At 35.5% G+C, this 13,222-nt stretch overlaps 1 protein-coding gene across 16 annotated transcripts in view; it reads right to left on the bottom strand.

Annotated features, from left to right (window-relative positions):
• Positions 1-13,222, bottom strand: part of MAGI2 (membrane associated guanylate kinase, WW and PDZ domain containing 2) — a 771,534-nt gene that overhangs the window by 117,369 nt on the left and 640,943 nt on the right. For all 16 annotated transcript variants that reach the window (XM_048068443.2, XM_066990186.1, XM_066990188.1 and 13 more), the window contains one exon: positions 4,852-5,487. In XM_048068443.2, the coding sequence (XP_047924400.2) occupies positions 4,852-5,487 (636 nt within the window). The remainder of the gene's footprint in view (positions 1-4,851; positions 5,488-13,222) is intronic.

Here is a 13,222-nt window from a genome sequence, read left to right as displayed (position 1 = left end):
CTGCATGTGATGTACTGGTATCTGCTATCAGTCTGGAGGAATTATAAGCTTCTACAAGGATTTGTACAAAATCTGAGAAAGATACCTGGTCATTCTTTCATTCTCACAGTTTACATCTGCATAATAAAACCTTGCCTCCTCATTTTGATTGTTTGTACATCATGTGTGACCTATGCTATCCCCCTTATCCTGTCAAGGTGAAACTGGCTGCTGGTTTATTCCAGTCCTGTGCCAGGAATGGACTAACTACGAAGCAGTATGGACAGTACATCAGTACTCTGGCTGCATTTCATATTAATAGCCTCAATTTCTCAGAGCCTATATGGATTTGCCCATTAAAAAGTAGCTGTCTGATGTAGGAACTTTGCCAGGCTTGTACTTGGTGCATTTTGTTCTAATATTTCACTCCCGGTGCTTGTTCAGGAGTTGCCATAGCTTCATGCATTAGTCCTGGGTTGTCTTCAAATTTCCTTAACAACAGCATCTCAGACACAGTCTTGATAGTTCTCCTTTCGATTGTGTCAGTTTGTTTTTAGATAGAAACAATTTTTGGACTGGTCTGCTATCTATAGATTCATATATTTCAAAGCTATCTTCAAAAGAGATAGCATATGTCAGATATTTGGATAGCTCATTTTGTTCAACATGCCAAAAACATTTTTTTATACCCTAACTAGTGAATATTTTGCACTATATAAATTTGTTACATACTGCTTCAACAATCATACTGCCTAGTTTTTTATTTATTTATTTATTTTTTCTTGAGTAGTTCTGAAGTAATGCAGAGTTTCTGCTCTATCTAGAAAGACTAATATTTCAGTCTTTAAGTACATCAGTGGTCAAGCAATGGAACAGGCTTCCTAGAGAGGTAGAGGCCCCATGACTGTCAGTATTCAAGAGGCATTGGGATAATGCCCTCAGTAATATGCTTTAACTTGTGGTTAGCTCTGAAGTGGTCAGATGGTTGGATTTGATGATCTTTGCAGGTCCCTTCCAACTGAACTATTCTATTCTATTCTATTCTATTCTATTCTATTCTATTCTATTCTATTCTATTCTATTCTATTCTATTCTATTCTATTCTATTCTATTCTATTCTATTCTATTCTATTCATTTGAAAGCTCTTCCACGCTATTTCAGCAGCCTATTCTTAATGCAGACTGCTGTGGAAACTGTGTGTTAACTGTGAAGGCTGAAACAAAGCCGGAAAGTGGAAAATCTGTTTGGGTAACAAAATGCTTTCATATCTTTTTCTCTTTTTCTTCCCTTCTTCTCTACTTTTCATTTTTAATTAGGCATTTTTTTCCCAACATCTTTTCCATTCCTTCCTTATTTTTTTTCCTAGTATGAACACTTATTTCAGCTTATAGTAATCAATGAAAACGATATGGCTGATCAGCAAAAACAGATGCAAAGAAACTGAAGCAAACAGCACATGTATTTAACATAGAATCTGACTAATAAACAGAAAGAACGTAAGCTCTCTAGCCATAGAGTATCATAGCCTTCGCTTAAACAAATGTTGCTCTGTATTTTCTTAGACATGTATTATTTCCCTTATTTATTTATTTATTTATTTATTTTTAATGAACAGTTATATTACTAGTGCTGCCTTAGAAATTTTAAAATGAATACAATAACAATTCGGTGGGACTTTCTGCAGTGGGTCAAACACTAGACTGTATCACATGACAGCTCTCTGCTTACTGATAGTTCAGATAGTCACCTTTGTGACCTCTTCACGTTTTGAGTACAGACATCCCTTCATCTTTTTTAAACACGCAGACCTTTCTTTTCTTGTATATGCAGATTGTTGACCTCCTAAGCCTGAGGGAAAAAGGCTTTTTAAATTTTGTATTATGCATATGGGACAACATTCTTTGCTGTATAAGACTTATTTTTTCCAGTAGCAAGAATATAACTCAGCCAATGTTGATTTGTTTTGTGTCTGCAATGTAGATAAGATGGCTGGATGACAGAGAAATTAAGTCATTTACAAAAATGGATTTGCCACAGTAAACTATACAGTCAGGCCGTATTCATATCAGAGACAGAACACATTACAAGGCAATGCACAATGTTATGCAAAACACAACCTCCCTTTTCCACAAGCAGGAACTCTTCTTTGGTATTAATTTTAAAAACGAGATGCTAAAGACAGGATGCATAGGGTAATGATGGAAAGGGATGGTATTACTCAATTGTCATTACACATTAAAGGGAAAAAAAATATGGACACATGAGTAATGAGGAGGTATGCCTTGCTTCACCAGTGTCACATATTAAATATTTTAGAATCATAGCAGGTTTCTCCAAGTACTAGATATTTTTTTATTTTGTATTCAGATTATCTAACATGACCAAATCATATAATCTGTTTCTTATTCATTTTATGTGGGGTAGACATTTACATGTGAACTAGTCATCCTCAGTTTCCCTTATAGTCAGTCAAACAGAATATCTGCTTTGAGGATACAGCTGACTTATGTGAAATTTCTACATTGAAACAACATGAATTACCCTAGAAAGGCCTATTTCTATCCAGTGACTATAAAAGGAGATGTAATGACTAGCATAGACACAATTACCTGCACTATAGATGTATATTTGGTCACATTAATTCATCCCCTTTTCTTAAGTACTTGTGACAAGCTGTTATCCTAAAACAGTTCTATGACTCAGTGATCTCTGAAGTACAGAATCACTCTGTACATTTTCAGAGTTTTCTTTCGAATCACTCAAACTAACAGGCCTCTGCTTTTTCTTTAAGGAGACTATTTCTGAGTCTAACAATCTTGCAGTAAGAAATATTCCTTATTTCTGATGTACAGAAAGTTATTATGGTAAATTTAAACTTTAATTTGTTCTGTATCATCCCATTAAGTTTCATTATTATGTAATGCTTTCAATCAGTTCCTCTAGTCTTAGTGAACAAAACACGTGATGTTTCTTTTCACCACATTCTTTAAAAAACAACAACAAACTAAACAATATCCAGTCCAGCAACAGAGGGTAAGGACTCAGGAACACGTTACTTCATTTGGACCATGTATTTTGTGTCAGCCGAGATACTGTAACTATCTGTACCTCTGTTTTTGGCCTGACGATAAAAGGCAAGATAGTGTAAATTTACTCATTTATTTATTTATGAGAGTTGAGCTCAGTGCAGTATCTCTGATCTGCAAGTGATGTGTAGAAAATCACCACAGCTTAGTTAATGTACCAGAACTTGTTAAACTATCATGTTCATCCACTTATTTTGATCGCAAGTCTGTGCTTTAAGAAGAAATTAAGAAATTCTCTTGAAAAAGAGGAATTACAATCATGTGCTTGAGTATGTTGCTGCTTCAGATTTTTTTTTTTTTGCTACTGTCCAGCACTGTTTGCTGAAATATCTATTTTGTTGTCTATTATCACCCAGGCTTGTTCAGCATACTCGATTTCACACTCCACTTCTCGCTGAAGATTGGTGTTCTGAATTGTTTTCCTCTTTGTATTTTTCAAAATAAAACCCTATCTTTTGAGGTAACATTAACCCTTCTAATCCCTTTATTCACTTTATTGCTAAACAATTCTCCCTAATTTGTCAACATCATCAGAAAAAAAAATGCAGCTTACTCCATTTTTCTAGATTCTTAATACATGTTAAATAAAACCAAATTTAATACCACCTATTATAACACCTCTACAAAAATTAACTTTCTCCTAGTTTATATACTAATATGACACCAATTGGTTTAATTACAAAGAAATATCAGATTCTGTCTCCTATAAAACATTCTTTTACATATAGTTATGAAAAATACTTTATTAACTATGTGAAGCTACAGATATTTGTCACTTTATGTTTATTGTTTCTGCAATTTGATAAAATATTACCAGATTGTTATATGTTTTTTTAATGACAAACATTTGGCATATGCAGACACTAAAGGTTCACTTTCCAAAAGGTACTCCAGAAGGAAATAAGTATTTCTGTATAGAAACATTCTTTTTTTTTTTTTTTTTCCTTTTGAAGCACGAAGTAACATACATTCAGTGACATGAATGCCTTTAGAAGAATAAAGTTCTTTAATCAAAGAATTTTCATCTTATCACTTCATATAATTGCAAATTGTGATAGATGCTCATCACAAAGAAAATTTGTTTGCCTTGAATGTTTAAAGCTATGAAATTATTTATCAATGTCAAGGTGTTAAGACTTCAGACACTATTGCTTTCTTACAGATAAGTCTTGACTTTGCCCCTCCAGATATGTGTATTCATGCTTACTGCATCAGGTTAGTCAAAAAAAAAAAAAAATAAAAATTTGCTAGAAGATATTTTGTTTTTAAAGCCGAGAAAAATATACCACAATCTTTGTTATCCAGAAACAAACAAAACAACTGCTGTACAATACTTTTACAATGAAGGAAAAAGACACAAAATGGCTTATTGAGACTAGCAATCTTGTAAAGGGCTAAAAGATTGCTCTGATTTGGTCTACCTTAATTATGCAATATATAAAATTACATCTAAAGCTTGCAGCACGGGGTTGGGACTATAAGAGCTTGCTGCAGACATCATACAAAATATTAAAGGGTGAAAGACCCTGAAATGCTCTAGTTTTACCCTTATACAGAGAAGGGAATGTTGACACAAAACACAAACAGGTATGTACAATAAACCATTACATTTTGCCTAGGATACTTAATTGCAGACATGCTTTTCCAGAACCAATGGTGTTACCTCCAACAACATGGAAATTAATTTCCAATCTAGCACACAAGGATGTAGTGAATATATGGATGTCTTATGGTTTAGAACCTTTTACAAACATTTTTGCAATTGTACAGACTTTCCAAACTTACCTCCTCTATGGATAATCAAAGAAGTTTCACTTCCAACAGGACATTCTTTAAGTATATCCACTACTTCTGCATGGCTCAGGTTCTGTACATTCTGCTGGTTGATCTCAACAATGAGGTCACCTTCACACAAACCAGGACATCCCTGAATGTCTAGAATTTGCTTCACCCTCTGTCCTGTAGGACTGTCTGCTATAGTGAAGCCAAAGCCCTGGGCCCCTTTCACAATGGTTAAGGTCATGAGTTCAGCTTGGGTGGCCCCAGAAGAAGCCATTGATACATTATCATCATGGGCAGGTGGTGGGAATGTGCTATCAAGCTGACTATCTGCTGGAATGGAGTGCAAGGAGTGTGGTGGTCGATCTGTTACGTCTGGAACAGACTGAGAAGTCCTAGAAATGTATTCCAAATAAGTTTCATAGTTATGTCTTCCATTTACCACTACCGGAGGCCTCTCCATTACTGCAAGGGGTGGCACCATGCTGTTGGCAGGATCTTCAGGATCAAAGGGCAAAGGGTATCCACGACATAGCACCAAGTTGACACTCTGACCAATAGGAACAGACTGGAAGAGTTTGACTACATCTGCGTGAGTATGTCCAAGGACACAAACTTCATTAATATAGACAATGACATCACCTAGAAAGAGAAGAAAACATAGTGACAACATGAGACAACTTCAGTCACTCTCTGCAGTGCATTTTTTTAAAATGAGATAGAACTCTACTAAAAATAAAATAAATTAGACCACCATGCTGACTTAAATAGAGGAGACAACAAAATTAAAGTTTGTCTGCCAAACAATGTAATATAGTTAAACAATGACAGTTCTATTTCTTTTCTGTGGAAGCTCACATGGAGAATTAAGCTGGATCCAGCAATATACCTTTTCTAAACATTTCTTCCCTATTTTTTCTGCTTCTTGCAGTGCAGTCCACATTTTTGTGTAGTATCTTTTTTTTTTTTTTTTTTGTGTGTTATCTTTTTGTATGATAAAACAGGAGTTTATTTGGAGGGCTTGTTATCAAAAACTGTCACTGTTTGGTGAAAAGTAAAAGAAAAAAAAGAAAGGAAATAGTAAGTTCTTATAGACTTAAGTATCAATGAACAGGGATGAAAGGCTGTTCTAACATGCTTGAGGAAATACTTTTTGCACTGAACATGATATTGACAGTTTCCTATTAAATGTTCTTACTTGCCATCAGACATCCATGATTACTACACTAATTTTCTATTCTAGGCATGAACTAAACTGCATCTTGCATATTTTAGAGATGTTTGGTGGTATTTTGCTGTAGCCATGATGGTTTAAGGACAATGACAGGACAAATTTTGTAGGTAGGTATAATACCTTTTTATTAGACAAACTGTTATAGTTGGAGTAATCTATACAAGTGCCTGAAAGACAGCTTAATGTCTCCAACTAAACCAGTTGGTCAAATAAAAATAAAGATGTTACCTCTACTTCCAAATCTTGTTGCTGATATTGTACAGAACTACCAGACAGAGCATGCATAAAAGCAAAATATTGCAAATCATCAGGCTGTTTGTGGGTCTCCATATCACTCATGCACTAACCATATTCTGTTACTGAAAAGATCAGAAAAAAAAAATTAAGTTCCTTCTTGTTATTAGATGGATCTACTTATTCATAGCCATGAATAATTTTATGGTAATGTTAAGGTGCATATTAAAATAAAAATGAGTAATCAATACAAATAATTTTCAAAATAGTTTTATGACCCCACAGTTGGTTTTCACTTTAATAAAACAATTTATATCTTTCTAACAAAAAAGAAGGAAGTTTCGTTAGAGAAGTCTGCAAGTTATTTTTGTAAGTGAGGATAATCTCTTTATCCTACCATTAATTAGGAAGAAAAAATCTTTTATAGAGACAACACAGTGAGGTGTCTACAAGGTACACTGTTTGGTAATTGACTTATCATAACATAATGTTTTTTAATGGTATTTCAAAATTCAGTAATAAAATGAGAATGATTTAGGGAGGAGGAGGTGGTTTTGTGTGGAATTTCTTCAAGTGTATTTATGAAATTATGTCTTTCAAGTACTTTAATCAGAAGATCTAATCAAGCAAACTGAGTTAAAAAAGAGCATCATCAAGATGCCAGTGCAGGAAAAGGCAAAGGCTGTTTCCATGTGAAAATGAAATGGTCAATTCCCACATGATCAGACGATCTAACAGCCTGACAGTAATTAATTGCATATGCACAAATTGTGATTCATAGAAAGATTTATTCAGAGGGTGTCTAGGGAAAAATGCTAACAGGATTTGTTTAAATGTTTGTGAATATTATTCACAAAAACATTAGGAGCTGCAAATACTGTTTTAAATGTGTCATAAATATATGTCAAACTATAAGCAAAAGCAATAAGTTCATTTCATAGGTAGTGCTCCAATGCTTCTGTCTCAAGCAACTGATGCTCTAAAAACAGTTTTTGAAAATCGAGATTTAAAAGAGAGAAGAAATTCACTGTGCTAAATTATAATGGTAACGGCTGCAATTCATTGTGATTTGATCATGCCCTGCTATAGAAAGATCTTACCTGCATTCTCATCCCTGGCTTCCGCATTAGCAGTGGGGCTGACATTGCTCATAATAGGACAGATACGGCTGAACTGAGACCTCTTCAATACATACTCCTATTTCAGTAGCTTATGCTTTAACAGTACCCTTGCAACTTTCTAATCCATGCTGTCTTTATTTCCCTGAGTGCTGGCAATGCAGATATGTGGTGGGAGGAGAGCAATCTGTTTGTTCATCCTCTCTTGCAATAGTTAAGCAGAGTGTGAAAGCATTAATGCATTTATTGTGTAGGGCAAGGATAACATTGTTGGCTTTCACCCCTTCACTTTATGCCTTGGTATAGCATTATTTGTGTTCTAAAACTTAAACCAGTATGTTTTTAATAAATCAGAAAAACAGACAAACTAATTGATGTTATGATCATTATGACATAATGATCTTGAAGGTTCCTTCCAACCTTAATGATTCTATGATTCTATGATTACAACAGCTGCAATAGAGAAAAGAAATGAGCTAGCACACAAACAGCATATTCAGAAAATATATAGGCCAAGTAGCTCTTTCCCCATCACTGAACAGGCAAAAATAAGCATTAGAAGGTCTTGGGTAAGAACTATTTCAAATAATGAACCAGTATTATCCCTCATGAGACAGCAGAAAATTCTCCAGCATTTTCTATATCAACATTTTAAAAGACCTTTTGTGCTTGCTGAGGTTTAATGTGAATAGGATACCTAGGCACATTCTGAAGCTGTAACTCACAGTTGAACTGTGTGAGATCCATAATACTACAGTGTCATATAAAGAACATATAGCTGAAGGTTAAGAGGGATGAAGAGAAAGGCATGAGTTACTACGTTCAAGTCAAAGAAGAAGCTGCAATGGTGTTAAATGGGGAAGAAGCGGAGTTTCAGATCATGAGACATGAAGAAAGAATAAAAGGGGTTAAATTCAGAAATTGTTCAAATATATCTCTGGACTGTAGGAGTTTTTCTATGTCTAACTCTGTTTTCAGGCTGAGAATTTCTTATTACTGACACAGAGAGAAGTACCCAGAATTTGGTAGGAAGAGAGAGATAAGTTAAGAGCATTACAGAGCCAGCGCCATGCTAATGTGAAGTTCAAAACTTCTCTACTTTTAGAAAGCTTCCTGAAAGGTTTCTGTAGCATTTTTTCTGCGTGTTACCTTCTGCTGCTTCTAATAATAATGGGTGCATATGGACAAGCATAATAGCTATCCCCTTTTTAATTTTTGACTGACTTTTTAAGCAAGACTTAGTCTGCCTCCAGAAATCACAGTTTCACAGTGAGTGGGTCTCTTTGAACTTATGCAGAATATTTATATTAAGCACCAAACTTTGTCTGGCTTTTTGAATTAAATCTACTAAAGTGACCACAGCTTGTTTAGAGAATCACTGAATGGTTGAAACTGGAAAGAACCTCTGCAGGTCATCTGGTCCACCTCCCCCTGCTCACGCAGGGACACCTATAGCAGTTTGCCCAGAAAAAAGTCCAGGTGGCTTTAGAAGACCTCCAGAATGGGAGACTCCACAATCTCTCTGGGCAACCCGTGCTAGTGCTCCATCAACCACAGAGTAAAGAAGTGCTTTCTGACGTTCAGAGGGAACCTCCTGTTTCACTTTGTGCCCAAAAGAGCCTGGCTCTGTCCTCTTTGCACCTTCCCTTCAGGTATTTGTAGACATTGATGTCTCCTGTGCCTTCTCTTCTCTAGGTTAAACTTCTCTGCATGTCAATACCCCACTATCAGGTCTTCTCCCACATTTCACTAATATTTAAGAACTCTGCACATGTCCTACCAACCCTATCTCAATTGGGATTCTTTGGGAATGAAGGAGACAAGGCTGCTTTACAAAACAGGCATTTGAATGTGACTCTGGATGAACTGGCAGGTTTGTTACCCAGCAGAGTGGACGTTACATATCCTGTCCTACATCTCAAACACCTGCACCATCACAAGAATAGATTCTGCTGTCTGGCAGCCAATGCCCCAATTCAGGATTGAGTCAAACAATGTTAGTGAATGCTAACAGCAACTAAATTTGTCAAAATGTTTTACAATTCCATCTGCTTTAGTTAAGGCTTTTGCATTTGACTGATAAACTTAGGAACACAGGTCTGAACCTAGTCCTCTGCTCTCCGATACCACACAATATATTAGATCTGAAGAAATTCCGTTCTTCACAGTAATATCCATAAAACCCTAGAAAGTTTACTTTGACCAGCTTGTTTTGCTTAAAAAAAAAAAGTTTTTCTGATTATTACTTTTATTTTTTCCCCCTTTTTATGTAATATAAATGGTATCAACTCCCAATTGCTTAGTTAAAGGCTATGTTTTGTTATCTATGTATTTTAAAGCAAAAAGCAACAACAACAAAAACAGATCTAAGCTATCATTGTCTTATGTTGGTCTAGTGACTAGTGAAGAAATTTGTGAGCTTTAAAACCCTCTAATGACAGTTTATTACTTGCATTCTTGTCTACTACAATGCTACAGAGTTGAATCTGACTCTGGGGATCTATTAGTAGCATTAAGTCTGCAAAAATACTATTTTCAGACCTGAAGTGCTTGATCCGAATGTAATTTTTTTTTTTGACATAAATCCTAATTTCTTTACAAACTATTACAATCTAATGTTTCATATAATGCTACCAGCTCTCTTTCTCTCCTTTCTGAAGAACTGATATTATTCAGCAACTCCAGTCAATCTGTGTTTTCATTACCCCTAAAATGTCCGTATACAGATCTTGCACTAGTAGGTAAAGTTCTTCCCTTTTCTTACCCATGTTCTAGCCATATGTATATTTCTTACCATTATTGTTTCTCATGCACTCAGTTCCCTAACTGGATTTTTTTATGGTACCTCAGTGAACTGAATTGCCTGCTAGACTTCCCTTCTCATTATTATTCAGACTTCTTTTCACTTCGAAGTCTGAACACAGAGAAAAAAATGCACATTAAGTCTTTGTTTTTAATTTAGGACCACATTCAAAGTCTAGTAGAAACTTCTGCATTGCTTCTGTAGGGTTTTGGATCAAGCTCTTAGCATTCCTGTCCATGTGCTTAAAACACTTGTAAAGAATATTGTGATTTGGTGGGAGGCAGAGACAGCTCTGCTCCTGCCATGCAGTCAGCACAAGCCAACAGCAATGGAGCTAAAAACAGCCCACGGTTTGACATGTCAGCACATGAAGCACCAGCTCTGCAAGACTCAGGCTGGATTTTTTTTTGCTGCATTTATAGTCCAGTTAACAGCTACTAACTTCTGTATTACTCATTCCCATCTGCATTTCTCAACCATACATTTCAAATTCTGCATATGCATATATTTCATGAACTTCAGAACTAACAAAATGCAAGCTGAACTATGTGATTTACTTTATTGTTGAAGCTTTTCCTTCACTTGCCCACTCGCACCATCTACTGTCATTACTAAACTGTTTCTGTCACTTCTCAGCAGTGACCTTGTCTTCTCTTTCTGCAAAGTACTGCAATGTTGCCAGCACTGTAGCCTATTAATTATAAATTTTGAGGAGTTAACATGTTTCCAGTACTGAGATATGAAGTGGAAGGGTAATTTCAATAACAAGGGCACATGTGACTCATGATCAAAAAAGAGGAGGAGATTTGTTAGAAATCAGAAATTTTTATATGTGCAAATATATTTACTAGTGGCAGCACAGAGACAGAAGGAGTGCATGAGGGATCATATGGTTAAACAGTAGAAACAGAATTATGTTCAGAAACTTTGAATCTCAACTTCCTTTCACTTGCTATAGATATTCATCCAATGTGTGAATAGATAATTTTTTGTAATCAATGGGTACAGTCATTTGTTTGAATACACAAGATTTCAAAAGATTCTGCATAAACATAAATTCTCTGTTTTCTTGTATTCTGACCTGCCACAGAACCTTAAAAGACCATTTTGGCTCTACATACTAACACTTGGTGTAACTTCTAGAAATGGAAGATAAAACCTAGGAACCTGTAGTTCATGGTACACTGATTTATCTTTTTTTTTTTTTTTAAGTTGGACCTAATTTTGCTAATATTAATTACATAATTATGCCTGGATTGAAAATAAAATTTACTAAATTATAATCACTTCTTAAAGGAGATTACAGCACAAAATGGCTATTGCTTATTAAGAATAAAATACCTGCCAGAAAAAAAGTCTTATTTCTTTTAAAAAGGGCTATTAAATTAACTGCTAAAATTTACCAGGAGTGTAACCTGGGAGATGTGCACGCACATAATAGCCACAGCTACAGACTGGAAGAGAGCTATACATTTAAAATTGACCACTTTATTGTTAGCTCTGTAACAATTTTATCTCATAGATGGTATTGCTGTAGCCATAGGGAAATGAAAAAAGCTGCTGGGAGACATAATGCTCAGCTGCCTTTGTACTCAGAAATAATTTCAGGACCACTTGCTATGCGAGGTATGTGAGCATGCTGAACCGTCCATTCAGCACAGGAGAACTATTTCCCAGTCTTAACCTTCTACGGAAAGGTTTACCCATGTGCTGACAAACTGCAAAGCTGACAGGATGCTGCTATCTACAGATCTGTCATTCATGCACTGGACTCTGGGAACTGAGTTTTGTGGGGAAAATCAGAGTACAATAAAAACGATTGGTTACTATATCTGACAAAGGTGAAATCAAAATGTACTTCTGGGCATCCAGGCACTCAGACTTGGGTTAGATAGGCCCAAATTTTCCTCTTAATTAAACCTGAGCAAAATAGAGGTAAACCAGCTGTTTATCACATTTTCAAGTCAGTAATTCTACAAAGGATCATTACACAAGTTGTTAACTCAAACTAAAGTTTGCCCCTGTCTTTGGCTGGACTGATGTATGAGGCAGAATAAAATTTATTACCCCGGCTCAGAACTTTCCTTCCTCTACAAAGAGGAGGATTTAACATGGGCATGTGACTGGAACTTTACCCGAGTACTAGATCTGTTGAGTAAGCAGGTGCCATTTTTATAAAATCAATTTTTTTAGAACCCATTTTAATTCTACTCTGACCCAATGCACATGCCTAATTAAAAAGCTGTCTATTCAAAATTTTTGTGCTTAACCAGCATGTATCATGTAATTACACCCAGGCAGATGTGGATTAGTAGAAGAAACTATTTACATTTTGTTTGCACTTTGCATACAGTGGTAAAAGCTATTTAAATAGATGCATTTACCTTTTTTTTTTTTAGAGGAATAAGATACATTCCAAAAAAAATAAAATAAAAAAAATCTAAAGACCTTGATTATTTGCTGATCTGGTAAACATGAAACACTGCAGATTAAAATGTAAGTAAAGCAATAACAAATACTTAAATGAGTGTTGCTCATAAGGTGGCAGAGAACAGGCAGATTCTCTTCTGAGCTAGACAGTTTTTCACTTCTTTAGGCATCTGAAAGCCTAGCATGGATGTTAAAACTGCCACCTTACAAAAAAGTAATTATTTAAAAATGATAAGTAATTGGGACGCAAGGCCACATCAAAATAAAAAGGTCCTATTTGCAAGGCAGCCTTTTATTTACAGATTATGTAAGCCTACTCTGTCTAGCTTTTGCTTGCAGGAACCAGTTTCTCATCCTGAAATGCCTAGCGTGAATGAACTGCATGACAAAACATCATGTGGATCTGAAGAGCAAGATAAAAAATGTATGCTATGCTTGCATAGCTATTTGGGATCGCTTTGAGAGGTGTCACTGCATGCAGAGGCTCAATGAGAAATGAAATCCGTTCTTTCTTTAAAATAAGGAGGTCAAAATTTACAACGCATTTGCTTTTGTACG

Source organism: Anser cygnoides, chromosome 1 (genome assembly GCF_040182565.1).
Source record: "Anser cygnoides isolate HZ-2024a breed goose chromosome 1, Taihu_goose_T2T_genome, whole genome shotgun sequence".
NCBI lineage: Eukaryota > Metazoa > Chordata > Aves > Anseriformes > Anatidae > Anser > Anser cygnoides.
Note: the sequence above shows the minus strand (reverse complement) of the source record. Positions and strands in the feature narration are given on the sequence as shown.